Raw genomic sequence first — 27,959 nt, 5'->3', positions numbered from 1 at the left:
AATGGTTCATTGAATCTCGATCGTAGTGATACACATGTTCATGCCAAAAGATATAAGATAGTAATGATAGTACCACATACTTGTGGCACTGCCATTTGAGTCATATTGGTATAAAAACGCATGAAGAAGCTCCATGTTGATGGATCTTTGGACTCACTCGTTTTGAAAAGATTGAGACATGCGAACCATGTCTATTGGTAGATATGCATGAAGAAACTCCATGCAGATGGATCATTTGGACTCACTTGATTTTGAATCACTTGAGACATGCAAATCATACCACATGGGCAAGATGACTGAAAGGCCTCATTTTCAGTAAGATGGAACAAGAAAGCAACTTGTTGGAAGTAATATATTTTGATGTGTGCAGTCCAATAAGTACTGAGGCACACGGTGGATATCATTATGTTCTTACTTCACAGATGATTTGAGTAGATGTTGAGTATATTTACTTGATGAAACACAAGTCTGAATTATTGAAAGGTTCAAGTAATTTCAGAGTGAAACTGAAAATCGTCGTGACAAGATGATGAAATGTCTATGATATGATCATAGAGATGAATATCTGAGTTACGAGTTTGGCACATAATTAAGACATTGTGGAAATTGTTTCACAACTAATACCGCCTGGAACACCATAGTGTGATGGTGTGTCCGAACATCGTAACTGCACCCTATTGGATATGGTGCATACCATGATGTCTCTTATCGAATTACCACTATCGTTTATGGGTTAAGCATTAGAGACAACCACATTCACTTTAAATAGGGCACCACACAATTCCGTTGAGACAACACCGTGTGAACTATGGTTTAGAAAAACCTAAGCTGTCGTTTCTTAAAAGTTTGGGGCTGCGACGCTTATGTGAAAAAGTTTTAGGCTGATAAACTCGAACCCAAAAGCGGATAAATGCACCTTCATAGAATACCCAAAAATAGTTGGGTGTACCTCCTATTTCAGATCCGGGAGCAAAAGTGATTGTTTCTAGAAACGGGTCCTTTCTCGAGGAAAAGTTCCTCTCGAAATAATTGAGTGGGAGGATGGTGGAGACTTGATCAGGTTATTGAACCGTCACTTCAACTAGTGTGGAGCAGGGCACAGGAAGTTGTTCCTGTGGCACCTACATCGATTGAAGTGGAAGCTTATGATAGTGATCATGAAACTTCGGATCAAGTGACTACCAAACCTCATAGGTCGACAAGGATGCATACTACTTCAGAATGGTACGTAATCCTGTCTTGGAAGTCATGTTGCTAGACAACAATGAACCTACGAGCTATGGAGAAGAGATGGTGGGCCCGGATTCCGACGAATGGCTCGAGGCCATAAAATCCGAGAGAGGATCCATGTATAAAACAAAGTACAGACTTTAAAAGAAATACTTGATGGTCGTAAGGCTGTTGGGTGCAGATGGATTTTAAAAGAAAGACGGACAATGATGGTAAGTGTCACCATTAAGAAAGCTCGACTTGTCGTTAAGATGTTTCCCAACAAGTTCAAGGAGTTGACTACGATGAGACTTTCTCACTCGTAGCGATGCTAAGAGTCTGTTGGAATTATGTAGGGAGATTGCTTGAATTTTACTCCAGTTTGTCCGTTTACAACCAAATTACCATACCAGAGCATCTCTTATCCTTCCCCAAACGATCCCCTCCAAGGTGTTGCACCTGGCCCTTCCCATGAAACTAACTCCCTATAAATTTGTCTTTGCTATTTCTTCTATCTTTTTGCATAAAGAGTTCATTCCAAGTTTCCAACTTAAATTTGCACAACATATTAATTTGGAACTTAAATTTGGACAGCCGCTTGCATTCACTCATCAAGCGGGAGGATCAGAATTCTGGCAATCAGTAATCTAGTTGCTTCCGGTGCTCTGAATTGGCACCTCCATTACGGCGGGCTCAGGGACTAATATGCTGTTTTGGTTGGACCGTTGGTCAGGCAATCGGCCCTTTGCCTCTAGGTTCCCAAGTATCTTCAATATATCTACGCTCCCCTACATAATAGTGGAAGCGGCCCTTGCAAATCTCGGTAACCTAGCCTTGAGACGTATGTTCGGTCCCTTCGAGCGATACCAATGGGAGGAACTATTAGAATGTGTAGCCCTTTACACACAGTCCTTGGACCAGGATACCATGGGTCGGCACCTGGAGCCAAATGGCCCGTTCTCTTCTCGGTCTCTTTATAAAGCACTTGTGGCAAGACCGGGACCGGAAGAATTGAGTCTCCTTTGGGCAAGTTGCCTCATAAAATTTGGATTTTGCTTTGGCAGTTAGTTCGTGGTCGCCTACCCTCGGGTACGGGGGTGCTTAAGCAAAATGGCCTGGAAAATGGTCAATGCCCCCTATGTGAAGCCCCTAAAGATTCGAACCACATCTTCTTCGGGACATAGAGGTCATTGTGTGATTCAAGAAATCTGAAATAGGAATGCCAAATCCATAGATCCTCTAATGCAATTGTCTTGAGGAATGACCTTCTGAATTGACCCTGCCATGCCACATGATAGATTTTCCATGCCCAATTGATACAATCTATGGATGCAAGCGCCCTGACCATCCTCTTTCTTCATTTTGTGCTATGCGCCTCTTTGTGTCTTCATTAGTGGATTCCCTCAAGTACCCCGGTTCGAAGATCTCGATCATTTGTGTGAATCTATTCACACAGTCGAAGATTGTATCGTCCCCAATGCGGATGTAGTCATTTATGTAGTCAGCCGCAACTCCATATGCAAGCACTCAAATTTTCGTGGTACACTTAACCAATGGACTTGCAATGATTTTCGTGGTACACTCAAACTTGTGTGAAAGTAATATGTTTATCATTCTGGAAAAGCTTCGCACAATTGACCGAACTGATTTAAAAATACCCTGAAACTGTAATTTCAAATTTCACCCCATTTTTTGATCAAATTATGCCAAAAGGCATCACCACCTTTCTTCAGTCCTCCCGTCCACTTCAGTCAGTACAGACGACGAGCGACGACCGTGCAGAACCTCAGCCACAGAAACTGCTCTGTCAATACTCATCTGCAGCCACTTCTGGTATCCTAGGACAAACCCTCTCTGTTCCAACTTCCAACACGAAGCTTCGCAGCGGCCATGGCGCGCCCCTCGCGGCTCTACCTCCTCGCCTACAACTCCCTCCAGGCCATCGGATGGTAACCAAACCACCTCCCAGCAGCAGCAGCAGCAACAGTTGAATTCCCTAATCGCTTGATTCCTTCCCGCCCGTACTAACCAATTCGTCTCCCGATCCCCTTCCTCGTCGAACCGCAGGTCCGTCGCCCTGCTCTGCCTGCTGCCCTGCGTAGCCCCTCCGTTCTCCGTCCGCCCCGCGTACGCCGCCGCCGGCGACCTCATATGTGCGTGCTGCCTCCCGCCTCCCCTAATTTCTATTTTCTTATCTGAATTCTGAATTTCGTGTGGACGGATAACTTCTTTTCCGCGTTTTCTTGCTGTCTCTGTAGGCTTTCTGCAGACCTGCGCGGTTCTTGAGACCGTCCATGCCGCCGTCGGTGGGAGGATGAACTGCTAGCTAGACTTAATTTCGTCTTCTGCTGGATTGTCCCCGTGTTGACGATGTGAATTGACTTTGCATCGTTGGCCCTTTTGGTTGTTCAGGACTGGTACCCACCTCGCCGTTTCTTGCTTTCCTGCAATGGGGAGGGAGGACTCACTTCATTCTCGCCCTTCTCCGGCAAATCCCTGAGGTGGGATGAACGCACGAACCAACGGGCTTAACAAGTTTCTTCGTTCTTCCTATAAGTAGAGTTTGGCTGATAAGTTCAGTCTGCTATTGCAAATGCAGGTTCAGGGCAGTCCCTCTGTGTTCATAACGTTTATGGCTTGGAGCATATCTGAGGTGTAGCACAATGACCTCTCGTTTTCTCACTTTTTCATGAGTTGTCTTATTCTCACCAAGTCAACAGTAACCACACCAATGGAGAGCGACGTAGCTTTGCTACTCTCTTATGTTTGTGATCCACTTGTTATAAACTTCTTAAGATGCATTGCCCTGATATAAACTTGTTAAGGCAGAATAACTTCTCGTTTTCTCACTTTTTTATGAGTTACTGCTCTGAAAGCATGTTTTAATATACAGCTTGATTCTTCTCTGAACCCATATTTCTGTTGCTAGGCTAATTTGCTAGTAATGTCAGCATTAATGGTGTCATTGTGAAGAGTGTGTTCAAAAACGTGTCATTGTGAAGGGTTGTTCTGTCCATAAAGTTTTTTCTCAATGTATTAACCTAATTATGTTCAGTTGTTAAGAGAAAATAGACCGGTGATTACCTGTTGATGAAACGCCGGACGAGCAAGCATAGTAGTATGTGGTATCTTTAGGAATAATTAGCGGTAGAAAATGGCTCTTATTCAGAATCTTCACGAGATATAGTTCGTAAGGTCCACATTTTAGGGGAAGTTTTTTGAACCACGCTTAATATATTGTTGTCATTGTGCAGGTCATCCGATACTCTCACTATGCTCTGACTACGTTAAAAGTTTGTCCAGCATGGATGACTTACCTCAGGTTCCATCCCCTAGCAGTGTCAATCCTCACATTTATATTTTGTTTTGATTATAAATGCTGCCCTATCTTATGAGTCATTGCTTGGCGCGAACATGTTAAAGTATACTCACAGCATAAACTCAACTGATTAGCATAAGACCTCTATTATTTTCTGAAAGAACTAGTACATATAATCCCTTTTATTTGCGAGTATAAAATGGAAAGCCTACTGTAAAATAGTCACATCCTATGTGAATTACTTCCCGTTCGCAATTATTTCTGCTCCCCTGCGGTTTTTCAGACCATTGCACCTCAGTTCTCAGATTATAGTATTATACAGCTTTATCTCAAAACAACTTCCTGCCTGTAGGTACACTGCCTTTATCCCGCTGTATCCGATTGGGGTAGGACCAGGAGAAAGTAAGCTCAGAATCTCTTCCACACCACATCGTCCCTATAAAAACAATCTTCCTTAATCTGATAATCCACTGTTGTGCTCTACTCTCCTTGCTATATCTGTACGCAGTGTGGACTATGTGCCAAGCTCTTCCATTTGTGAAGGAAAGGGATCTCTACTCAGGATTCTTTGCAAAGTTCTCCATGAGCTACCATTCATTTCTTGTGGTATGTCGATGTCGAATACTCGAATCAGATACACCCTGCATCCCTGCTACTTCTGTTTTATCATAATGTTCATTTGATCACTTACTGGCAAACATGCGGTGACAGGGTGTGCTACTGTGCTATCCGCTTCTGTGGCTGAAGTTGTACCTGCATGTGTTCAAGCAGCGCAAGTCCAAGCTGGGAAAGGGGGGCAGGAAGAAACGAGCGTGAAAGAAATAGGTTCAGCTCAGCTGCCATTATTTCGCTGAAATTCGGTAGGCGAGCAGGTTGCCGGGGGATCTTGCAGCTGATGCATTTGTGGAGGCTTGGCTGAGATGAACGGCGAACTTACTATACTACTAGCAGTTTACTGGGGATTGTCTACCTTTGGAGCAGCAATTTATTATACTACTAGCAGACTGGTGATCTCTATCAGATTTACTGAATTTGAGTGAAGATGCTGCGCAACTCATGGTTATGACATTTGAGAAAAATATGACAGATTATTTAACGTATGAAAAAAAGTACTGGACTATTTGTGCAGCTAAAAAACAATATGAAACAACTTTTTTTGCTCTTCCACTTTACTTAAATTACCTCTGTTAATTTTCATTTCAGAGTTGCAAATCAGTGTGATAATCCTAAGCTGCTTGTTCAATTCAACTGCCAATTATTTTTGAAGTGATTCAGTTTCCAGAGTTGCAAATCAATGTGATGGTCAGTGGATGTGGAGTGAGAGCAAATAGTCTTACACTTTTTTTTGGTTTTTTAGAGAAAACCTTTTTTTTAGAAAAGCGGCTGTACAGTAGCACAGGCCTTGTTAGAAATTGTGGCCTAAAGAACGTCCTAATTTTGGGCCCTGAAGGCCCATAACTGAAGCACACAGTCAGAACCAAACAAACGGAGCCTGGCAGACCCGTCTGATCGCTGACCGCCGGCCACTCTCCGCTCCCGCCGCCGCCGCCGCCGCCATGGGGAACTTCCGTAAGCTCGGCCGCCACGCCGCCCACCGCGTCTCGATGCTCAGGTATCCATCTCTCCGTCCCTGTCGCTCCACCCATCTCCCTTTTGTTTCCGTTTCACCCTCGCTCTCTCCCTGACCCCACGGGCCATGGATGCCTCTCTCCCTGCCCCTTCCCGACCTCTCGCCGCAGGACGATGGTGTCGCAGCTGGTGAAGCACGAGCGGATCGAGACCACCGTCGCCAAGGTAGCTTCCTGCCTCATCTTACTCCGGCATTTCGTCGAACACCTTGCGGTGGGAGGAGTGCAGGGTTCGTGCGCCAGGGAATTTTGGCCCTTCTTTTTCATGGGTTGCTTCTTGCCGTTTCAGGCGAAGGAGGTGCGGCGGAAGGCGGATCAGATGGTGCAGCTCGGCAAAGATGTACGCCCTTAAGTCGTTTACTAGAATTCAGTATTCACTAATCGCCACCTCCCACCTACGGCCCTCCATTGCCTGCTGTACTGAATTTTGACAGTATACTAGATTGTTACTTGAGTAGTGTAGTGAAACCAGCCATCTTGATTAGATGGATAGGTTTGCCCTCGGCAGGGTTCATATCCTGTGCGGCAAACTGTGTAGGAGTCCATTCATGGTTGATGCTGATACTCGCTATGCTGATGAAAAATGGCATGATCTGGACACATTGGCTTATGCATAGAAAACCTTCACCTTATAGTGAGGTGCAGTTGTCTTATATGAGTTTCTTGTTGTAGTCTCTCGTGGAAACTTATTAGCTTGCTGAGATTTTGACTACCTGATTAGATGTTCAGTGTTAGCATTCTTTTGTTTAAGCAATTACGAGTGAAACTTCATGGAAGCTGCTTTCATGAAGAGGTCAGTATGTAATTCAAGGATACCCTGTTTGTCAGTGATGTTACAGCGGTGATCATACGAAATGAATTCGTACAAATCTGATGACGCGTTTGGTTCGAGCAGCGGTAACGTATTCAGTATTGTAATGAGAATACACTGTATTAGATCAGAGATAAGCGAATACGTGATGTGTTTGGTTCACGCAAGGGAAGAGGAAACAGTGGCACCGCCGCCGCTGGCCAGCCTTGTAGAAGATGCCCGAGGGACGGCTGCGGGGATGGCTTGCGATGAGAAACGAGATCACCGGCTGCTCACAGCGGCGCTACTGCTCACGGCGGGGAAGGGAGATCGGCGGCGCAGCTCACGGCGGTGGCGGCGAAGGGACATCGGCGGCGCTGCTCATGGCGGTGGCAATGAAGGGACACCGGCAGCGTTGCTGCTCAAGGAGGCGGCGAATTGATACGGCGGCGCTGCTGCTCATGGCGGAGGGGGGTCGCCGGCGGTGCTGCTCATGGTGGAGGGAGATCACCGGCGCTACTGCCTGTTCCCCGCGGTGAAGAAAACGATCCGGAAGAGTGGTGGTGTTATTCCATACCGGGCTGTACCGGGTGTTTTCAGTTTAGTGAAGAATGATTTGCGATTACATGGTGTCTGAAATCAACCGAATCCAAACAAACGCCTGTAACGCAATCGTGAGCCGGTGTAATCGGGAGACAGCGTAGAAGTCGCGAACCAAACGCGTCGTGAATGTCACCCTGTAACGATGAAGTTAACGCAAAATAGGTTTCAGATGCAGAAAATTTTGTTGTGTACATGAAAATTGTATCATTCCACATTCCAGGAGTGTCCCTACTCCCTTGACTTAAATGCCCATGCCCGGATATAGTGCATGATTTATGAAGCTCTTTCTCTTGAAACTTCCGTTCCTGAAATTGCTGGTATATTGATGGACATTCTATTATTTTATAGGGTACACTAGATGCAGCAAGACGTGCCTCGGCATTTGTTCGAGGTGATGACGTCGTTCACAAGTTATTCACAGAGCTTGCGTACCGTTACAAATAAGTTTTACCTATGTTATGGGTTGGTTTCAATTTTGGTCTGGTTAGCATGCTCAGAAGAACCTCTCAAGCTATATCTTATGTATCTTTGTTATTTTCTACTTATATCTAGGGATCGAGCTGGTGGGTATACAAGACTATTGCGAACCAGGATACGAATTGGCGATGCTGCACCAATGGCTTACATCGAGTATGTTTGTACTCCATATACCTTACTGCACAAAATCATAGTTTAATTTTCAAAAAAAGTACTTTCACTGTTTGTGTTGACTATGGGTCTTCACATTCAAGTAGTGTGCTTTCACTACATGGTGCCAGTTAGTTCTCTTTGTGTATTCGTATTGTATAATAAACTTAGATTGAGGTCTGAATTTGCCTATAAAAAAATATTTTTCAAAGGAATGGTGATGCCATGACATGAAAAAAAATTGTTTTCCCATCTCTCTCACTCTGGTAAATGAACCGACTTTAATAAAGAACATGCCACAATGCAGCAGAGAAACAAACTATATACCGTGGTGAGATTGAATTCAACATCTGTTGCCAATGTCATACACAGGTTTGTCGACCGGGAGAATGAACTTCGAGAGGCCAAACCTGCGACTCCACCGCCTCCCCAGCGTGCCCCTCTTGATCCATGGACCAAGTCCCATGCCAGCCAACAGTGGGCAGGGCCTAAAGTCAGCCAGAAGTCCAAAACAGAAGGGCTATGAGAACCAAAAGCATCGTTTATCTTTATTTTATGTTTGTGAGATTTTTTTTATCTTTAGACGCGCTAATTAGGAGATCCATTCTGTAAGAGACTATGTTTCCACATGATATTGAACATATAAAGGATGAGCTAGTGCGCCCAACTAGCGGCATCAGCCACGTCTCCTTTTATTCCCCTCATAGCCTCGCGATTTACTGTAGCGTTTCGGCGAGGATAAGTCCTGAGTGCTCTCCTCTTCCTTTCCCCTCGCTCGCTTCCTCCTCCCTCACCTGCAGAACCCTAGCCGCCTCCTCTCCTCTTCCCTAGCCGCCTCATCTCCTCTCCCCAGTCGCGAGGGAGCGTTGCGCGAGCTGCCCCGTGCTTGACGTGCACGTCCTTAGCCCCCGTGCCCCTCCGCTCTCTCCTCCCCCTCCCTGTCTCCAACGGATCCGAGTCTCTCCGGCGGCGGCGGCGCTCGATTTGATCTGCAGGAGATAGAGAGAGAACATGAGAAGGGGAGAGAGAAGGAAGGAGAGGAGGGACGCCACCATGGGAGAGCAGGGGCAACATGGTCTTCGTGGTGGGCATGGAGGAGCAGAGGAGGATGCTGGTGCGGGGTGGGGTCAGAGTAGCAGGAGTTCCAGGTGACACTAGCGTCATGGTGGAGTGGAGGAGCTCGTCATACATCGTCACCATCCCCAATCTAGGTTGCTCCCCCCTCCTCCTTCCCCAGGTATTATCTCAGTTCTTTGATTCTGTGATTTTGATTTCTCAATTTGTGTTTTTCAGATCTGAGATAGAAAAAGAAGAGAAATAATCTTGTGGAATTTTAGATCTGCAATAGAAACGAAGAGAAATAATCTTGTGGAAGAGCCTGACTAAAAAGAAGGACGCCGATAACTGCCACACGTGTGGCATATACGACATGCGCCCACACACCGTGTGTGGTGTGAGCAGGAGGCAGCCCACACGGGCTGTGTGTGGGCGGACATTAGAATTGCCCACACGTGTGGGCGCGGCTACTTCGTGCCACACGCCCAACAAATACTACTCATCTCCACCCCGTGCGTGTGGCACGAAGCAAAAATGCCCACACGTCCTGACGCAGCTACGTTAGGTACCCCGTGGGATGATGATTTAGTTGCCATCCTGGTTGGCAGATGTAGTCATCCGGGATGGCAAGTGTAGTTGTAAAAGCATGGCAACTCTATCTGTTTTGGTCAGCTATAGTTGCCATGTCTAATTTATGGTAGTTTCCGCGTGTAATCAAACCGTAGTTGCCGTGTGTGATTAACTACTTGTCACATATGGTCAAAACAGTAGTTGCCATGTGTGTTTACCTAGTTGCCACGTGTGGTCCAACCATAATTGCCATGTATTGTTAATCACAGTTGCAATGTGTGTTTATCTGGTTGCCACGTACGCGCAACTGCAGTTGCCGTGTAGCAAAGAATCACAGTTGCCATGTGTGTGTACCGAGTTGCCACGTTCGCGTAACTGTAGTTGCCATGTAGCAAAGAATCACAGTTGCCATGTGTGTGTACCGAGTTGCACGTTCGTGTAACTGCAGTTGCCATCCACAAGGTAGTAGTGTCGTGTGGGCGAAAAGCAGTTCGCCCACACGCGCATGACCTAGTTGGTGGCTGTGTGGGCGAAAAGCAGTTCGCCCACACAATGCAGCTGGCAAACAGCATGGTGCGGGCGTGTGGGCAAACTCTCCAACGCCCACACACCAGCCCCGTCCTACGTGGCACACCAAATCCACCTTTTCGTGTCAAGATTCGTGCAAAAGACAATGAACGATGATCCAGGCGTGTGGGCGAATTGGGTAACGCCCACACGTGTGGGCGTTAGTGTTTTCGAAAAAGAAAGGGGTGAATCATCTGTTTCTCCCGTCCATGTTTGTTTCTGCATTTTTTTTAAGATGCAGGTTGGCTATTCTTCCTTGTTGTCAGAATCTGAAGTATTTGACCATCTGTAGCCACTTGTATCATGTGTCGTATCCTTCCTCTATTTCAAGTTAGTTGTTGTTTCAAACATGTCAATGAAAGACAATAATGTTAAATTGGTTCCCCAAAGGCCAAGGTGGTGATGATCACTTTGTGCTTCTTTTCCTATTCGTTAAAAAATGATTCCTTTGGTTGATGTTGACGTAGGTTTTTATGGTCATGTCAACTGGTACTCCAACTGGCACTGAGATGAGGTAATGGTGTGGGAATTGGGGCTGCAAGGACGTGAAAATGGCCTAGAAGAGAGTTAGCAATGGCATGCGTCCTCAAGTAATTTCTTGCCAATGGTATGCTGCAGATATGATCTATCCTGTTAAATTTTGTTTTATGTAACTGTGATGGGCTGTGTATATCTTGCTCTTCTTTTGTTACTGTAGTGCACATCTTTAGGCATTACCTTGTGATCACTAACATGTGATTTGTTTATCTTTCTAATCTGTTAATAGGGAAATACATTTTCATTTATGTATTTTTTTTCTAATAACAAAAATAATTGATCAGGCCAGAGGTTTGGAAACCATGTACTGAAGTACTGGATAAGAATAAAAAAAGCAATATTCTGCACATTTCCTGAACAAGCCATTTTGGGATACTTATTTTGGCTATATAGGTCACTGTATCGTCTGACCCCAACCCTTTATCACTAGCAAAAAAAGATGAGTAAGTTTCAGTATAGTCCAAGTAGGCCACCCCACTGTTATTGGTTTTCATGGTCTTTTGACATGTAAACACTTAGATTGTATCTTGCATGGTTTACAAGTTAAAATCGTGTCCTGATGCTTTCTTAGTGTTCTGATGTGACACATGATAATATGCTCCTGTTTTGGTATATATGGAAACAAGATACCGGCAGTTTTTACGTTTCCAGATTGTTTATTACTCCCTTTGTAAAGAAATATAAGAGTGTTTAGGTCGCTACTTTAGTGATCTAAACGCTCTTATATTTCTTTACGGAACTGCCACACACACACACAGGTTCTTTGTACTCTCTGTAACCTGCAGATGATGGGTGGCGAATCCGGCAACCACAGATCCGTTACCCTGCATAACTTTAGTTTTTTCATTTGATTTCGTACAAGGCCTACTCAGAATGGGTTCCCTGATCTCAAAATTGTCAGTTTTCTTGCCTTTAGTTTATAGGTACCTTAACAAATACATGTATTTACCATATTGGCAGTCAGCACCATACGGCATTCATTCTTCAAGATCTCATATTTGAGGTTAGCAGTTCGAAGTAATGTGAGAGCTTGCATGTTTATAGTTCTAACTAGCTTTTAGTTTAGCGTAGGATAAGTCTTTCATGAATAGTTGGCTGTTTTTTTGCTGGTTGTGCATGACACTGCAATTTTTTCATAATTTTCTTCAAAAGTTAACTATTTTCTTATCTCTGACAATTAACTGGTTGGTTCTCCTAGCCGTTGGCAAGTCTGTCGTCCCTGACCACCCTGTCAGTCATCTATACAACTGTGGTTCATGCCTGCGTGCTATCCGCTCCTAAATTCTCACACCATGTCAAGTGTTTAGAAGTGATGATCATTGTGGTCTTTAGTTGTCATGGCTGTAATCCTAGCGCATGGGCTTTTGCGGGCTGGTCCAACCGGAGTTTGTTGATGGTAGGGGCTGCGCTCCGGCGACCGTATGGCTGAAGAAGGGATGCAAATGGAAAGAATTTTCAGATGCATAAACTTCCGTCTTTGAATCAGAAACAGAAATTGTTAGTTTTCCCGTTTCTTAGTTATGCTACCCTGCTGCATGTAGGTTTTACAGTGAAAAGCTGAAGAAGTTGTGACGACGATGAAAGGACTGAAAGATTTGCTCGAAGCAAAGACATCTAGCTGAGATACATATGGTAAGAATCTTCAGAGATTGACTTCTTTTCACCTGCTATTGAGATATGTACTTGCTCATAGGTCACAACTCAAGTTACTTCCTTACCTGCACATACAGTAGTGATAAAGTCGACATGATTTTTGTGAGAACCTATTTTTTTAATATGACAACATTCTACCTGCCCTCTATTCTCTTTTATGATATTTTTTTCTTTTCTTACACTTTGTAGGAACGAAGAGGAGGGGTCTTATGTAGAATATGCGACTTCCTTGGTGCTGAAGGTGTGCTATTAAGTCTCAGTTGCTCCTGCAAAATAGGATCTTAATAAACAAATGATATGCACTGCCAAGTAGTTTGTTGTGTATTTTTTTCCCTTCCAACCTTATTGATATGCCTGTTGCTCAAGGTGTTTTTACTTGTTTACCTGATTAACAAGTGAATATAAATTTAAAACACAGGTTAATAAATTTAGCGCAGTCCTTGTTGAAATCCGTATTATTATATGTTGACTTTCCTTTGAATAATATAAGCTGGTCTTGTTGCCGCAAATGATTGGATACGCTTAGTTCTTTTTCATGCATACAAGTTGATTTGGTTATCCTGTAATACATTATTACGTTTAGTTAAAAAATTATGTTTTGTAATTCAGATACGAAACAATGGTATGTGATAATGCCCTTGCTTCTGACAGGGCCTCTTTTTTTAGTCATTCATAGATGTGTGGGAGGGCTGGCTGTCCACCATTTGATGATAGTAGAATAGTTGTAATTATGACAAGATGAGGGGCAGTAATTTTTATGTGTTTTCCTCCGTTAATTCTGAAATACCTTTGACATGAAAATGTTTCCTGTTTTTTTGTCTAACCCGTCGTAAGTTTGTCTCGTGGGTCCATCCATATGAGAACCTTCTCCGTGGGTGTCAAATGATTGAATCTCAGTATGTTCTTTTAAGTTCAATTGAAAAGTTCTTACGTGATATTTTAACTGAAACTTAACTATGTCATGGATGGTACTTCATTTGATATTTTAACTAAAACTTAACTACGACCAGACCTTCGTCTTGATTCTTAATGCCTTCTTCGTTTTAGTCTCCATCTACATGTGCAATTCATTATTTTCTTAGAGATGTCTATATAACTGTATCATACATTTTTTCTGCTATGTAAATAACACTTCACTTGGCTTTGGCGGCGGTGGTGCAGGATTCGTGGCACGCCAAACAGAGCACCCGAGGAGAAGAGGAGAATGCTCTGAAGAGAGGAAATGATATGTTTTTTTGTTTTGTTTTAAGAGCAAGATAAGAGTTGATATGTAGTCCCCTGACTTCTATACTGATCCACAACACTTCAAGTATATATCAACATCGTATGCTATAAAAAAAGCAAAGTAATCTTTTTTAGTTCTTGTTCGTCTTCGCGCCAATTGGCGCGACAGGTCATCTAGTCTATATTATTTGTCAAGGATCATTGTGACTAGAAATGGTTGCTGATGTGCTAAGAGTTCATGCTTACCGATCATTAACGGGTGGAGTTTGTCATGTTAATATCATTGCTTCGATGTGGTCATGTTGGCAATGCCTGATGAAGCTTTTTTGCTGCCCCTGGGTATCCTGAAACTTTCCATAATCCCGTGATATGAAGATGCAATGAGGCCATGTTGGCACTTTGCTCTGTTGTGCTGAATTCGTATGGTTGAGACTCGGAACTGATCCTGAATTGCAAATGGTGTCTTATGATCTCGAGGAAGCTGAGCTCCCTCCGATCAGTTTACGTTTTTTCTCCCTTCAGCCACCCTCGAGGCGCAGGCAGCCTACCATATCGTCGAGCTCAGTACCCTCATTTACCTTCTTATTCAGTAAACTGTAAGCAAATGTTGCGAGCCTGTGACCAAATTGTATACCTCAGAAAGGGGAGGCGGTCAATTTTGCAACTGAAGAAGTTTTAACCTCAGTCTTTTGTTTTCTGGGACACCTGAACCTCTATTCTGTTAATGTGACCCGCGACGATGCTTCATGTGAAAAAATAAGTACATTGACCTGAGACGTTTATATGTATTCGGGAGAAAACATCCAAAATTTCAGGCTAAGGGGTACACTTTTCCTGTCATTTTCAGGTGCAACATCTACTACGTACATTTGACCCTTAACTAGACCCACAAGGAAAGAATGAAGGGAAAAAGGATGTGCTATCTTGGCATCACCTGAACCGTGTGGCTGCTTCTATCTTGCCGCACAGAAACATGTGGCCAGTCTGGCTACACATTGCGTGGGTTTTTCTTCTGTTATCCACATGACCAGATAAGTCCAAGCGATAGGCTGAGATTTGTCGCGACGATGCAGGCGATAGAGGTATATAAACATATTTCGGAGCTGATTTCAGAAGATCGGTTAACGGGGATCGCCAGATGGACTGCGTTCTTCTGAGCTCACACTTGTCGTCCCATGCCACTGTTAACGCAAGGTAAAATTCTTACTTTCCTTTTCCTCTGTCGCTGGAGATCTTGCCGGGAACGAAGAATTTCGTGAATTTTCTCTGTGATTGCCATCTGTGCTGACTTTGGATTCCTGCAGGCTTCAGCAATGCTCTGTTAGTCTCAACAGTATAGGATTTGCAGTTATCAGAAAGGGATGCTTAAGATTAAGGTGCTATGCAATTGGTGATGCAGGGCGTCGAAATGATCCTTTGAACGAGAACAAGAATGGGCCAATTTCACAAGAACTAAACGGGTCCAGTGCTTCCTTCACAACTGTTGGTGCTGAAGTCACTCAAGAAACAGGAGATTTCTTTAGTAGTGATGCCGAGGGTGACCCTGATAAACCGACGGAGGGTTTCTCCTCGATCGAGGATGCTATAAATTCGCTGCGGGAGGGAAAGGTAGGGAAAAAGAAATTCCTGATTTTCTGAACACAGATAGTTTTATTCATGTAACTCTTGTACATAGGCCCTGCTTGATCATGCCCATCTTTTTTTTGGGGTGCTTAAAGATATGCCGAACTGTACTACCTTCCAGCCTCCATTATCCATTTCATCTTGTAGATGACAAGATGAATGAATCACACTTGCCTATTCTCCCAAGCAACCGTAGTTGTAAACTTGTACTATGAGTAATTGAGTACCTTCATGTAAAGCAGACTCCAAAGCTATGCTTGGACTATCAAGGATGTCTGAATGACTGCCTTTTTTCAAATCGCCAGTGAGCAAGGTGATTGCTGTAATCAAAATTATATGATGAACAATGTCAATGTCAATATCATGATATTCGATATACTGCATTTTCATGTAGCAAGTTGCTTGCTTCAAAATCCAGGGCCTTCAAATGAATTATCACCTTTTTTCAAACGTAGCTGACTTTAGTTACAAGGTTAACTATTCATTCTTCTCCAGTTTGTTATTGCCGTAGATGACGAGAAGGGTGACAACGAAGGGGATCTTATCATGGCAGCCGATCAAGCCAGCCCAGAATCAATTGCATTCATGATCAGAAATGGTTCCGGCATCATCTCAGTGGGCATGAAGGAAGAGGACCTAGAAAGGTTGATGCTTCCTATGATGTCTCCGGTCACGGAAATTGGTGACATTTCAGCTGTTGCTTCCACAGTGACAGTGGTAAAAATCTTATGATCAATAACCTTTGTTGCAGGGACTATACAATCACTGATTGATGAGGTTTGTAATCCTTACTTAAGAAAGTAACTAGAAGCATTGTTTTTTCCCATCTATTTAGGATGCGAGAGTGGGCATATCCACTGGTGTATCAGCTGCAGACAGGGCAAAGACCATCCTTGCTCTGGCCTCCCCTGACTCCAAGCCCAGTGATCTCAGAAGGCCAGGCCACATATTCCCCCTCAAGTACCGGAATGGAGGCGTGCTAAAAAGAGCCGGGCACACCGAGGCGTCGGTGGATCTTGTCGCATTGGCCGGCTTACGCCCTGTATCTGTCCTTTCAACCATCATCGACCCGAAGGACGGCTCGATGGCATCAACACAAGCGCTGAAACAGATGGCTTTGGAGCATGATGTCCCGATTGTTTCGATCGCTGATCTCATCCGGTTAGTATGCCTTAAGGTGAAGCCTTTGTGAACTTATTACCTGTTTTATTCTGATTTGGATAGTACTGTTTGAACCGCTCTCCAAGATCAAGCAGATAAATGAAATGAAATGTGATTAGGTTAGGATAATTACATCCTCCAGATACCCCTTTTGATACGATCTCATTTTCGGTATGTTGTTGTAAATTCAGGTACAGGAGGAAAAGGGAGAAGCTGGTGGAATTGATCGCTGTATCTCGTTTGCCTACTAAATGGGGCCTATTCCGTGCTTACTGCTACCAATCCAAGCTGGATGGAACTGAGCACATCGCTGTTGCAAAGGTAATGAAATTCTTGTTGTGTTTCTCTGACAGAACGATCAGAGCAGAAACCAGTGAGCCACTCGTTTGATTGTGCGATTCAATCCCCAGCGATCTTTATCGTTTGTGGCAAATGTGTAGGGTGATATTGGCGATGGAGAAGACGTGCTGGTGAGGGTGCATTCAGAGTGCCTGACCGGCGACATCCTCGGCTCCGCCCGCTGCGACTGTGGCGAGCAGCTGGACCTGGCGATGCAGCTGATCGAGAAGGCCGGCTGCGGCGTCCTCGTGTACCTACGCGGACATGAAGGCCGAGGCATCGGGCTCGGCCAGAAGCTCCGCGCCTACAACCTGCAGGACCAAGGCAGCGACACGGTGGAGGCCAACGTCGAGCTCGGCCTCGCCATCGACTCCCGCGAGTACGGCATCGGCGCCCAGGTTCGTACTTGAATTCTCCATGGCGGATTTAACATTCTTGGGAAGGATTGATGTGTTCTTGATGATTGATGGTGGTGAATTTCGCTGTCCGTTTCAGATTCTCAGGGACATTGGCGTGCGCACGATGCGGCTGATGACGAACAACCCGGCCAAATTCGTGGGGCTCAAGGGGTACGGGCTCGCGGTGGTGGGCCGGGTCCCGGTGATCTCGCCGATCACAAAGGAGAACCAGAAATACCTCGAGACCAAGAGGACCAAGATGGGGCACCTCTACGGCTCCGACCTCCCCGGCGGCCTCCTCAAGGAATTCCTCAACCCTACGGAAGACAACGCCACGAACTAATTATACACCCACCACACGATCCACGGATCATTTGGTTTCTTTTAACTTCATTTCTTTCTGATATACAACGATCGAACGAGAATTGAGACGAAATATTGCAACCAATCTGTAGCGATTCCATTCATCCATTGTTCATTGTAACAAACGAAAACAATTACAAACTACGAGCCTCGATCCCTGGGGCCAAGACGATCATCAAACGCGAGGAGACGAGAGAGAAGGGCGGGGGACGAGCGTCTAGGAGGAGGTGAACTTGGTGACGGCCTTGGTGCCCTCGGAGACAGCGTGCTTGGCGAGCTCGCCGGGGAGGACGAGGCGGACGGAGGTCTGGATCTCGCGGGAGGTGATGGTGGGCTTCTTGTTGTACCGGGCGAGCTTGGCGGCCTCCTGCGCGAGCTTCTCGAAGATGTCGTTGATGAAGGAGTTCATGATGGACATGGCCTTGGAGGAGATGCCGATGTCCGGGTGCACCTGCTTCAGCACCTTGAAGATGTAGATCTTGTACGTCTCCACGCTCTTCTTGGCCTTCTTGGCCTTCTTGTCCGAGCCGCCGCCGCCGCCGCCCTCCTTGGCCGCCGGCAGCCGCTTCTCCGCCTTGGGCTTCTTCTCCCCCTTGGGCGCCTTCTCCGCCTTCTCCTCCGCCGGCTTCTTCTCCGCGGGCTTCTTCTCCGCCTTGGGCGCCATCGCGGACGGATCGAGAGGTGGCTGGCTGGTTGCGGTGGGGAGGAGGACGATGATCGGAGAGGGCGCTGGTGATGGTTTGCGGTGGGATGAGATGGGAATTGGATTTATAGAGGGGCGTGGGGGGTGTGATTGGTGGAGGGGGTGAGGGCGCGGATCGGTGAGGTGGAAGGATCTCAGGCGTCCGATGTGGTTGACGGTGAGGATTGAGACGCGTGGGGAAGAGTTATTGGCTGGTGGGAGGTCGAGCGCGGATCTCTGGGCGGTTTAGGCGGTGAGAGCGAATTTTGGGCGCCGAATGGAGGCGGCGATGGATTTTTGCCCGTTCTCGGGTTTCCTTAATCCACCGTCAAAAGTCTACACAATATGGAGTTTATACACCAAAAGAAAAGAAAAATATATCGTTTATACACGTAGAAATTGAAAAGAAAATCGTTGCAGGTAAATACAAGGATTCGTACATGCTCTACACAAGTATTGATTTCCATGCCTCCTTGGTGGCGCATCTCACCTTAGTAGTGGCATTTCCATGCCTTTCTCCCTCTATGGCGGGTTTGAAGATGGAGAGGAATCCACCGATGGCTCCGCCCAACAATGACAGTGGTGTCACATCCATGTTATTCTTTCACGTTGGTGGCATTCATCTCTTTCATGTCGCATGATGAACTTATCAATATTTTTCGTGAGCCCTGGAAAATCTCCACACAACTACCAGTGGGTACGCCTTATTGTTGTTTCTCTCATTGTTTTATCGGATGTTCCTGAAGGGACCTCTCATTGTTCTACAGTGCCCTTCGTTTACACTCCACCTTGGGCCAAGACTAGCCCTGTGCAGTGATAATTTCATTGGGGGCACTCTCTACGATCATGTCACATCATCATCGTCACTATTTCTCGCCTCTTCCATTGGCAATGATCACTCTTCTGGTGTAAAATTGTACTTCCGCTTCATGCACACTTGTCGAGCCAGACCTTCCATGTATTCATTTTCACTCTAGGGATATGACCAACCTTCCCCTGATTTGTCGGATGCGGATGGTACTGGTTGGTAATGGCACGACTCCTTGACGTGACTACCCGTGGTCTTCCCCTGACGGTGGTTTTGGTGTTGTCCTTCTCGAGTGGTATCCTTCGTAGTTTACCTCTCTATTGTCTCTGACGCGATGTGTTGCCTCAACAACTTTCTCTTTGTTTCTTGTGGTGCCCTATATGTGGTTATGACATCACATGTGCCGCATCGAACGACCACCTAGGTCCATCTGATGTCTATAAGGCTGATCATTGTGTTGCGTTATAATTTTGTACCTGGCCTTTTTTGTGTGTTTTTATGTACTTGCCTCGGCCCCCCTAAGGATGTTTAGGCTTTCAACTTGTTTTTCTTTATAGACTGCATCATTTTTCCAAAATGAGACCATATTCAGGTGGTGCGCTTCCCTTGTTCCCTGTGATGGTTATTTTTAAAAAAGGTTAAAAAACATAAATGAGGTGTAGCTTCTATATCTAAATAGCTAGCCCTACGCATAAAAAATGCCCACGTCAACATGAAAACACCCATGAAAAATTCTGTTATGTTATTTTATAAATATTTTACAACTGTACAATAAACAAACACAAGAAAACCACATGTATTTTCAGTTTTAGTGCTCATATTACTCTAAATATGCATGCTTCATACAACCAAATTTTATTAACATGTAATGCAAAACATTCCCACAACAACATATAGGTTATCATATTGTTGATAAAAAAGGGCACCTGTTTACGGCTGGGGAAAAAATCTGAAACAGAAACTAAGATAAAATAAAAGGTGAAGTTTTCCTGAGGAGGAACGGATTAAAAACATTAGTATTATATAAAAGAATAAAGAAAAAAAAACTTAAAATAATTGATGACAAAAAATTGCATAGAAATTGCACTTTTTATTAAAAAAATAAGCATATAATATAGTGGATTTTTTTCTCTAGTATAATTTTTCCACATGTCATACAGTAGTCCATGTATACGTTGGAGATTAAAAAATTTTATCTCATATCGATGGCATCACGCCATGCGGATGTATATATAACACACCGAAGATGAATTAAATTTCCTATTGATATCACGCATGCAGCGCACACGCACGCACATGAACGATATCGATATGCATGCGTGCACATGACACGCATGAACGCACAAGCCCAAGCGCGCACACACGTGCACACATAACATGCGCGCATGTGTACACACGCCCGCATGCACATGCATACACGTACATGTGAAGAAAGAAAGTAAAAAAACCATACACATCCATGTAATTAACTGAAGACACTGACAAGATAGATAGAGAGAGTGAACTTTTAGATTTTTCTGCTCATAAGTATAGTCTGAGATTTTTTTTTCAAAGGTGAGGCTCAATAGAATTGTTAGGGATGAGGAGGTTAAGTGGATTCAAAGAGCTCAAGAGCGAGATCTTCTATCGCGTAATGCTCCTTCTTCTTATCTTATGGCGAAAGTAAAATGGTAGGAGGAGAAGAAATCATATTGTATCTCGAAAAGAAGGGGGTAGAAGGGATGCTAACTTGTTAAATCATCTACTGATTTTTATAAGGAGTTGTTTGGGACTGAAAATAGTGGAAGATTTGTTTGCTTCGAAGTTCCAATTTTCTGTGTGCTAGATGATGTGGATAGAGATAAATTAGTGGTTGAGTTTAGTTTAGAAGAAAAATAGAGTTGCTTTATTTCAAATGAATCATAATAAACCTTCTGGTCCGGATGGTTTCCCAGTAGAATTTTATTATCATTATTTGAATATGTTGGGAAAGGTTCTTTTTCAATTATTCAATGATTTTTTATGGGAGGATCGATTTGGCTAGATTAAATTATGGTGTGATTACTTCAGTTCCTAAATGCTCTAGGGCTAATATGCTTAAGATGTATATACCCATTTGTATTACTAAGGTGATTAATAACGGAACTGTTGAATATTATTGATCCTATTCAGGTAGCTTTTATTAAGAATAGATTTATTTTGTTTTACATGAAGTTTTACGTGAGATTCATAGAAGAAAGATAACATGGTTCTTTTTAAGATAGACTTTGAGTAAGCATATGACAAAGTTAACTAGGGTTTTATATTTTGTGTTCTTGAGATGAAAGGTTTCCTTGTTAAATATATTAATTGGATTAAGCGGATAGTTCAAAGCGGTGGCATTGCAGTAATGGTCAATGGCCATGTGAGATGTGAGTAAGTATTTTAGGACAGGTAAAGGATTAATGGGGGGGGGGGGGCTCTTTCCCCCATCTTATTTAATATTGCTATTGATGTTCTACATATTTTAGTGAGTAGAGCTAGAGAACAACTTATTAGAGGTGTCACGTCTAGGTTAATAGAAGAAGGCTTTACTATGATACAGTATATGGATGACATTGATCTAGCTAGCACTAGAAATATAAAAGATATCGTCTGCTTGTTTGAACATTTTTTAGGTACGAAGATTAATTTTGATGAAAGTGAAGTTTGTTGTTTTGGTGAGGCTAAGGATAGAGAACATTTGTTAGAGACATTTTTACTTGTGTAAGTAGTGATTTACCCATTATATATTTAGGTATTCCTCCGCATAATGTCAAAGTAAGGAATAGTGATTGGAACATGGGGTAAAATGGATAAAAAGTTGGGTACTTGGCAGGGTAACTTTCTGGGCTATGGTGTTAAATTAATCTTGCTTAGAACTTGTTTAACTAGTACCTTATTTTATGATTTCAATGTCCATTTTGCCTAAAGGACCTTTACATAAGTTGGAATTCTAGATGAGAAGTTTTTTTTGGCAGGAGGATGATAAGTCCAATAAATATAACCTTATGTGCTGGAAAGGTGGGTGCCAACCTATAGATAGGGGGATTTGGGGGTAGTTGACCTTCAAGTAATGATTTTTTGCTTATTAAGTAAATGGTTTTGGAAACTAGAGAATAGTGAGGGGTTATGGCAGACTGATATTAGGAGGAAATACTGCGGTAATATTTTGTTTGCTAGTGTTAGGGCTCCAGCTTCCCTGTAAAGGTATAAGTATGGTACGTCTCCTGATATACCATGGACCCTAGTAAATTTTCATGTCCAAATGTATAAATTTATTCCCATTTTCTGGTTCAAATGCATGTCGTTGCCTTACTAAATAAATAAAAAATCAACATCAAATATAACTAAGTTTAAAGTCCAGTTAGCGTCTCCGATCATGAAAACATCTCATTCCTCAAATATGAAATTACATATCCATGACTTGTGGCGGAACATGTTCCATTAAGAAGTAATACAATCTTTTCTTTTTTTAGAGAGAAAAAGTAACTACAATCAATCAAGAATTATATTTAAAAAATGTCATGGTTAGTTTTGCAATGGATTTGTATGCTGCTCCAGTATGTCATTTTGTACAGGTCACACGATTTACTTTCGTTTCCAAATGTGCATGAATGCAACGTACACCAAAAATACTTCGAAAAGAAAAAGTACAAAAAATATGATGACTCCAGACAAAATTTTTGGCTTCGCCCGGGTTTGAACCGGAGACCTTCAGTGTGTTAGAAGGACGTGATAACCAACTACACCACGAAACCACTTCTGTCATTTGGAAACAAAGCTTGCTACATACCATATCTCTTTTGTCACTGAACCATGCCGTTACCATCATCCTCTTATTAAAAGCCGCTGGACTGCCAAAACAACTACTCTATGGGCAATTTGGTCAAAAAAGAAAACTACTCTATGGGCAAACCATACATCCTCTGGCAAACTTGCATCAATGAAGAGATGAGGCATAAGCACACGGAGCATATTTCTGGATGCGTTATACGGGTTTGTGTATAAAAGCAACTCTAGCAAAATAGGTATATACCTCCTACCCCCATATAATACCGTAACATGAAGGATATATTAGTAAAAGAAACACTCTGGAAAAGCCAAACTTGCCTTCTTCGCCACATTATTTGGTGGCCCCTTTATATTTGATCTCTCAGTCTTCATATTTGGAGCACTTGGGTGATACTTTTGGAGTGTGCTCCATAGTTTTATGGGCATGGCGGGAGGGAAATTTTCCTTAACCAACTCGTGCGAGATCAAACTCCGCGGCCAAAAATTGAGCATCGTTGCCGGGAATCGGCCTCCACCGTTGCTCACCCCGATCTCTTTCGACAATCAAACCTTGTCGTCTTCATGTAGCCTCTGTCACCAACTTCTTCCTTCCTTTCTCTCCTGGGTCACGAAATTGCTGCGACCGGCCACAGCATCGCCTGCGGCCACTGACGGTGTTGTGGTGCGTGGCGAGGTTTTTGCTGCTATCGGTCGTAGAAAAGCTGCAACCGGTTGTCCAGAAGCTACAACCGGCATCACAGAAGCTACGACGACGGTGGACCGTGGGATGACAATAATTGTTCCGAGGGAACCGGCCCAATTTCTTTTGCTACCATCAACTTTGTTTTTGCTGGAACTAGCATCCATTTTTGCTAGCACCATCACATTTTTTTTGCTGGAACCAGAGGACCTTTTTGCTACCCCGATCTTTGGATTTGGCTCGAACCAGCCATTTTGTTTCCTACCACCGGCTTTGTGTTTTGCTGGAATTAGTATCCATTTTTGCTACAACCATGTGGGGCTTGTGCTAGAACCAGCGTATTTTTGCTATCACTATATTTTTGTTTTGCTGGAACCAGTCCAATTTTTTGCTACCACCGGCTTTGGCTATAAGCAACGACGCCATTAATGCTGCAACGGGTCGGCAGCACCTGCACAACTGTTTTATGTTGCGATTTGACGACGATGAGCATCGGTGGCGAGTAAACCGGCGAGGGGAAGCAGCAAGCGTCGAGCTCGACAGGAGCGCACACTGCAAGAGGGGGGCGTTTTTTCCTGAAAGGACCCTACTGAGTGCATCGGGTGGCTGGGGCGCGAAAGGCCGAAACTTTTGAGCCGTCACGCCAGCGCCTATCATCGCCCTAGGTACTACTAACATCAAGTACAATTAATACCAGTTATACACTGAACGAGCTAACATTCAGAATAACCATGTCGCGGGCAGATTCTTGGGTAAGGATCAATTCAACGAACAGCCAATTTCCTTTTTATGAGGTTCACGGCGATGACTACGATTAAGTGGCATCACACGAAAATACTTCTTGACATTGACCAACTCCATGCCACAATAAAATCGAGAGTTCATAATAGGCAGCACCCCAAGTGTCTCGGAGAGACAAGACCAACATCACCATTCGACCGACGCTGAACGGAAAATAAACAGGGGAGAAGTTCAAGTGCTGGCATCAGGTGCCCCATTTGGTGAAAGCAAGAGAATTGCAGCGCTTGTGGACTCCCCCGGATGATCCTCCTTTTTCAGAGCATTTCCTGAGATTTGCGAACAAGGCTCCTCACCTTTTTCTTGAATTCGGCCCTCTTTTCTCTCCAGTCCTTCTGCACGTCAAAATTCATTGCATAACTTTAGAAACCAAAGCGAGTTCACCAGATGCACAAACTAAATAATGATCCAAAAAATACTAGAAAATCTAAGAGCAATCACACCAAATGTTGGCTAATACTACCAGTAGAAAACAGTATGCTACCTGCGACAACAACATGCTTTATTCCGCAACTTAGCAATAAAAAGAAAATAAGAGAAACTGAAGATACTTATTCACAGGCAATGTGCGGATAAAGGAATTTTGGATGATAAACTAGCAATAATGTATATCTTCAGCAGTTAGCAAAACTGAAACATGCTACTGCAGATCAGATAAATGCTGATTTTCAACATTGCAACGAAGGCACATGAGAATGGAATAATGTTTAAACCATTTTATGCGTCCAGCACACTGAGAAAGAGGATAGCCTGTAATAAATGACAAGGACACTTACAGCCGCTTCAATATTTGCTGGAGACTCATCGTTTGGACTAGAGAGCATCGAAATAATGCTCAAAACTATACTCTCAACCTGCATGTTATGAACACACACAAAATTAGGAAAAGACTACATGCAAGTTGGTGTTCAAATCAAAAAATTTGACCAAATATACAATCTGTTTGGTTGTACAATAAGATGATTTCAGGATTATTTTGCAAGAGACATGTTAAAATAATAAAACAAATAGTCTTGTAACCTGGTTGAACTCAGAAGTTGCAACTTATCAGCAAAATTCTGTTTCAAAAGGGGCAAAGAGCTGGTCTGCCACTAGGTTTAAACACTTTGGATGATCAGAACCCTAACAACTGGAAACAGGTCCCACCACTAAACAAAAAGCAGCCTGGAACCGCTTTTTTTTACAATAATGCAGATGATAACCTTGGATATATTTTGATTAAAAAGCAGCAGTTCTTCTAAATTTCTGGTCTATACAGGTTTTGTAGCAGGGTGGAAGGTTAATAGATTTCAGACTTCATATAATTATTATATCTAAAAATACTTATGGGCGGCTAGAAGGAACCCTACTGTGTGCACTGGTGTCCACCGTTCACTTGCAAGCTCGTAACCATTCGGATCATCACCAGGTGGATGAAGAATAGAAATGCACACACGCCCATCAGGATAGACTGCGAATTCGACACCATAAACACTGTCAGAGAACTAGCAAAGAGCTCATGGACATGATGACATAGAATCAGAGAGAGCTAGAAAGAGCTCACCGTTTGGATGCCACATCTCAGAAGTAAACCTTACTGATGGAGGACTGTTGGGATAATCCTGAGGAAAGGTCATTACTGCATTGAAGTAGCCTCCATCACTGTATACAAAACACCCTTTTAATTTCAAATACATGAAAACAGAGAAATGTATAAGCTTAAATGTCTGTTTCATTGGTAGATATCTTTAATGCGAACTCTCCAGATCACTATAGCAAGACTCCTAAGTATGTTTTATCATCCTTCGGTCCTAACTACGTTTCATTCGAGGAAAAGTCAGCTTCATTGACACATCTGAAAAGTCAGGACTAGATTTGAGGATGAAATCCACATCCTTAAATTTTCGCAAACAAGCAAGTACAAAATTGTTAGGAATTGCAATATTCTTTCCATATGCCTAGTCCTTTTCAAAACTACATTTTATCAAAACAAGAGATCACAGAGAACTTATGGCTCCAGAATTTAATGCCTTCTAAAGGGGGGTTCTAAATTTTATAGTTTGTGTCATATGTCAGTTGCTGAAGTCCTAGTTAAATATTTTATGTCCAAATGATCTAGCAAAGTCGTAAGAATTACACAGAACTGTTTCTTATCGTCGTTCGTACCTCAAAATTAATCCGTTTGAAGCAAATTAGTGTTATTCAAGAGGGACACATATTTACAAGCTTCCCCACCCAGAGACTTTGCTGCCCTCCTATGTTTAGTGAGCTTCACGAACTGATATAGCCTATTTGTTCGTAGACAAAGATGGACAATGCCCGTCTCGACTTACAACTCGTCAGTAACACTGTCATAGCTTCTGGGAACCCTTCTATTCATTCAATTGTAGCACCACGAAGACATAATGCCGGGATAGCAACCACTATGCAATCCCACAGAGTGACACCTAGATACATGGGCAACCCACTGTGACTAAATTCATCAGTAAGCGCTGCGGATCAGCGTCGAAACATGCAATTCCCACACCTCACCCCGTGCAAACCAATCGGAGCTCAACACGACTACAACACACACTCACGAATCAAGACGATGCATAACACGGGAGTCATATCTCTGCAGCAATCAGAATTATACAGCGTAAAAGATGGGGGCTCACTATAACGTCTCCGGCGGGCCGATGATGGTGACCTGCCACTCAAACACGTTGCCGTCGTCCACCAGCCCCGCCGAGAACCCGTCCACGGGGTTCTTCGCTAGATCTGCAACAACCAGGGCACGCCGGAACAGGGATCAGCGCGCGATCGCGACGAATCGTGGGGCGAGAAGGGGGAGAGGGCGAGGGGGGCGGATCCGTACCTCGGAGCTGCTTCTGGAGCAGGAGGCTCGCCTGGCTCGGGGGGGCCGCCATGGGAGGGGAGGCAGAGCTCGATCGGATCGGATCGGATCGGCGCTAGGGTTTTTGGCGATTGGGCCTGGCTCGCCGCCCTCGGCCTTTATTCGTGGACGCGTGCGCGTTTGGAGGTGGAGGGTGGGAATCCGGGAAGGGGGAGGGGAGAAGGCAGGGGGTAAGGCCGGATGATGATATATGCTGCGAAAAGCTTTGGCCGCGCGGTGATCGACAACGACCCGGCTAATTTCAGATACGCTTCGTTATTATTTCGAACTCCTTTTTTAAAACAGCTTTCGAACTCCCCTTTTATAGGCCGTGCTCGAGTTATAATGACAATCTTCTTCGGCCGGAAAGGAAAGGACATACGGCATGTAGTACCATCGAGTCCTTGGTTCGGCAGAGCATCTCCAACAGATTGTATATATTTATTTATTTTTGCGACGAAGATTATATAAAAATTTAATGACCTACGATGATTTTATGGTAAATTAATACATATGTCTGTGCATTGCAACGGAGAAAAAATATTAATGCATATATTTAAATTTAGTGAGAAACGTATGTGCAAACACAATGTATCATGCTACAGCATGGAAAAAAAACTATAGTTGTCAACACCCATTGATAAAAATAAATCTTTATCTTTACACATGCTAGCATCCG

At 43.8% G+C, this 27,959-nt stretch overlaps 5 protein-coding genes across 6 annotated transcripts; 3 read left to right on the top strand and 2 right to left on the bottom strand.

Annotated features, from left to right (window-relative positions):
• The first annotated feature begins 2,965 nt into the window (after positions 1–2,965).
• On the top strand, positions 2,966–5,695 carry LOC123059144 (very-long-chain (3R)-3-hydroxyacyl-CoA dehydratase 2). Its single transcript, XM_044481786.1, has 9 exons — positions 2,966–3,158; positions 3,277–3,362; positions 3,468–3,515; positions 3,622–3,710; positions 3,809–3,862; positions 4,464–4,531; positions 4,881–4,930; positions 5,037–5,134; positions 5,240–5,695. The coding sequence occupies exons 1-9, from the start codon at positions 3,100–3,102 to the stop codon at positions 5,342–5,344; spliced, it is 657 nt and encodes a 218-aa protein (XP_044337721.1). The 5' UTR covers positions 2,966–3,099; the 3' UTR covers positions 5,345–5,695.
• A 141-nt stretch (positions 5,696–5,836) lies between these two features.
• On the top strand, positions 5,837–9,682 carry LOC123059154 (50S ribosomal protein L17). The gene is made up of 6 exons (XM_044481793.1): positions 5,837–6,140; positions 6,268–6,322; positions 6,446–6,496; positions 7,898–7,989; positions 8,102–8,179; positions 8,549–9,682. Exons 1-6 carry the CDS (start codon positions 6,085–6,087, stop codon positions 8,700–8,702), a joined length of 486 nt encoding a protein of 161 aa, XP_044337728.1. The 5' UTR covers positions 5,837–6,084; the 3' UTR covers positions 8,703–9,682.
• Positions 9,683–14,695: 5,013 nt separating this feature from the next.
• Positions 14,696–17,771, top strand: LOC123059115 (probable monofunctional riboflavin biosynthesis protein RIBA 3, chloroplastic). 2 transcript variants are annotated; one of them, XM_044481758.1, is made up of 7 exons: positions 14,696–14,977; positions 15,088–15,391; positions 15,902–16,123; positions 16,242–16,567; positions 16,759–16,888; positions 17,008–17,304; positions 17,402–17,771. In XM_044481758.1, exons 1-7 carry the CDS (start codon positions 14,922–14,924, stop codon positions 17,645–17,647), a joined length of 1,581 nt encoding a protein of 526 aa, XP_044337693.1. In that variant the 5' UTR covers positions 14,696–14,921; the 3' UTR covers positions 17,648–17,771. The 2 variants fall into 2 exon arrangements, with proteins under 2 accessions (XP_044337693.1, XP_044337701.1); XM_044481766.1 differs by lacking the exon at positions 14,696–14,977 and adding an exon at positions 15,649–15,719 and having other exon boundaries at positions 15,104–15,391; positions 15,918–16,123.
• On the bottom strand, positions 17,741–18,415 carry LOC123059133 (histone H2B.11-like). Its single transcript, XM_044481777.1, has one exon. It carries the CDS (start codon positions 18,329–18,331, stop codon positions 17,885–17,887), a length of 447 nt encoding a protein of 148 aa, XP_044337712.1. The 5' UTR covers positions 18,332–18,415; the 3' UTR covers positions 17,741–17,884.
• Positions 18,416–24,447: 6,032 nt separating this feature from the next.
• LOC123059106 (ubiquitin-conjugating enzyme E2 7) lies at positions 24,448–27,531 on the bottom strand. The gene is made up of 6 exons (XM_044481747.1): positions 27,263–27,531; positions 27,063–27,165; positions 25,970–26,067; positions 25,776–25,876; positions 25,203–25,280; positions 24,448–24,761 (listed from the first exon to the last, which is right to left on the bottom strand). Exons 1-6 carry the CDS (start codon positions 27,312–27,314, stop codon positions 24,684–24,686), a joined length of 510 nt encoding a protein of 169 aa, XP_044337682.1. The 5' UTR covers positions 27,315–27,531; the 3' UTR covers positions 24,448–24,683.
• Between the last annotated feature and the right edge of the window lie 428 nt (positions 27,532–27,959).

This window comes from Triticum aestivum, chromosome 1A (genome assembly GCF_018294505.1).
Source record: "Triticum aestivum cultivar Chinese Spring chromosome 1A, IWGSC CS RefSeq v2.1, whole genome shotgun sequence".
Taxonomy (NCBI): Eukaryota; Viridiplantae; Streptophyta; class Magnoliopsida; order Poales; family Poaceae; genus Triticum; species Triticum aestivum.
This window is presented reverse-complemented; position numbering and strand designations above follow the sequence as displayed.

What these genes read in the sequence shown, in the direction of transcription:
- LOC123059144 (XM_044481786.1), top strand. Translation starts at nt 3,100, where the DNA reads ATGGCGCGCCCCTCGCGGCTCTACCTCCTCGCCTACAACTCCCTCCAG. An exon ending in GACCGTCCATGCCGCCGTCG is followed by an intron (nt 3,516 to 3,621) that starts GTGGGAGGATGA and finishes TTGGTTGTTCAG; the next exon opens with GACTGGTACCCACCTCGCCG. An exon ending in TTCTCCGGCAAATCCCTGAG is followed by an intron (nt 3,711 to 3,808) that starts GTGGGATGAACG and finishes TTGCAAATGCAG; the next exon opens with GTTCAGGGCAGTCCCTCTGT.
- LOC123059154 (XM_044481793.1), top strand. Translation starts at nt 6,085, where the DNA reads ATGGGGAACTTCCGTAAGCTCGGCCGCCACGCCGCCCACCGCGTCTCG. An exon ending in TGGTGCAGCTCGGCAAAGAT is followed by an intron (nt 6,497 to 7,897) that starts GTACGCCCTTAA and finishes ATTATTTTATAG; the next exon opens with GGTACACTAGATGCAGCAAG. An exon ending in GAGCTTGCGTACCGTTACAA is followed by an intron (nt 7,990 to 8,101) that starts ATAAGTTTTACC and finishes ACTTATATCTAG; the next exon opens with GGATCGAGCTGGTGGGTATA.
- LOC123059115 (XM_044481758.1), top strand. Translation starts at nt 14,922, where the DNA reads ATGGACTGCGTTCTTCTGAGCTCACACTTGTCGTCCCATGCCACTGTT. An exon ending in CATGCCACTGTTAACGCAAG is followed by an intron (nt 14,978 to 15,087) that starts GTAAAATTCTTA and finishes GGATTCCTGCAG; the next exon opens with GCTTCAGCAATGCTCTGTTA. An exon ending in TTGCTTCCACAGTGACAGTG is followed by an intron (nt 16,124 to 16,241) that starts GTAAAAATCTTA and finishes CCATCTATTTAG; the next exon opens with GATGCGAGAGTGGGCATATC.
- LOC123059133 (XM_044481777.1), bottom strand. Translation starts at nt 18,331, where the DNA reads ATGGCGCCCAAGGCGGAGAAGAAGCCCGCGGAGAAGAAGCCGGCGGAG.
- LOC123059106 (XM_044481747.1), bottom strand. Translation starts at nt 27,314, where the DNA reads ATGGCGGCCCCCCCGAGCCAGGCGAGCCTCCTGCTCCAGAAGCAGCTC. An exon ending in TGAGATGTGGCATCCAAACG is followed by an intron (nt 25,877 to 25,969) that starts GTGAGCTCTTTC and finishes TCGAATTCGCAG; the next exon opens with TCTATCCTGATGGGCGTGTG. An exon ending in GGTGGACACCAGTGCACACA is followed by an intron (nt 25,281 to 25,775) that starts GTAGGGTTCCTT and finishes CATAACATGCAG; the next exon opens with GTTGAGAGTATAGTTTTGAG.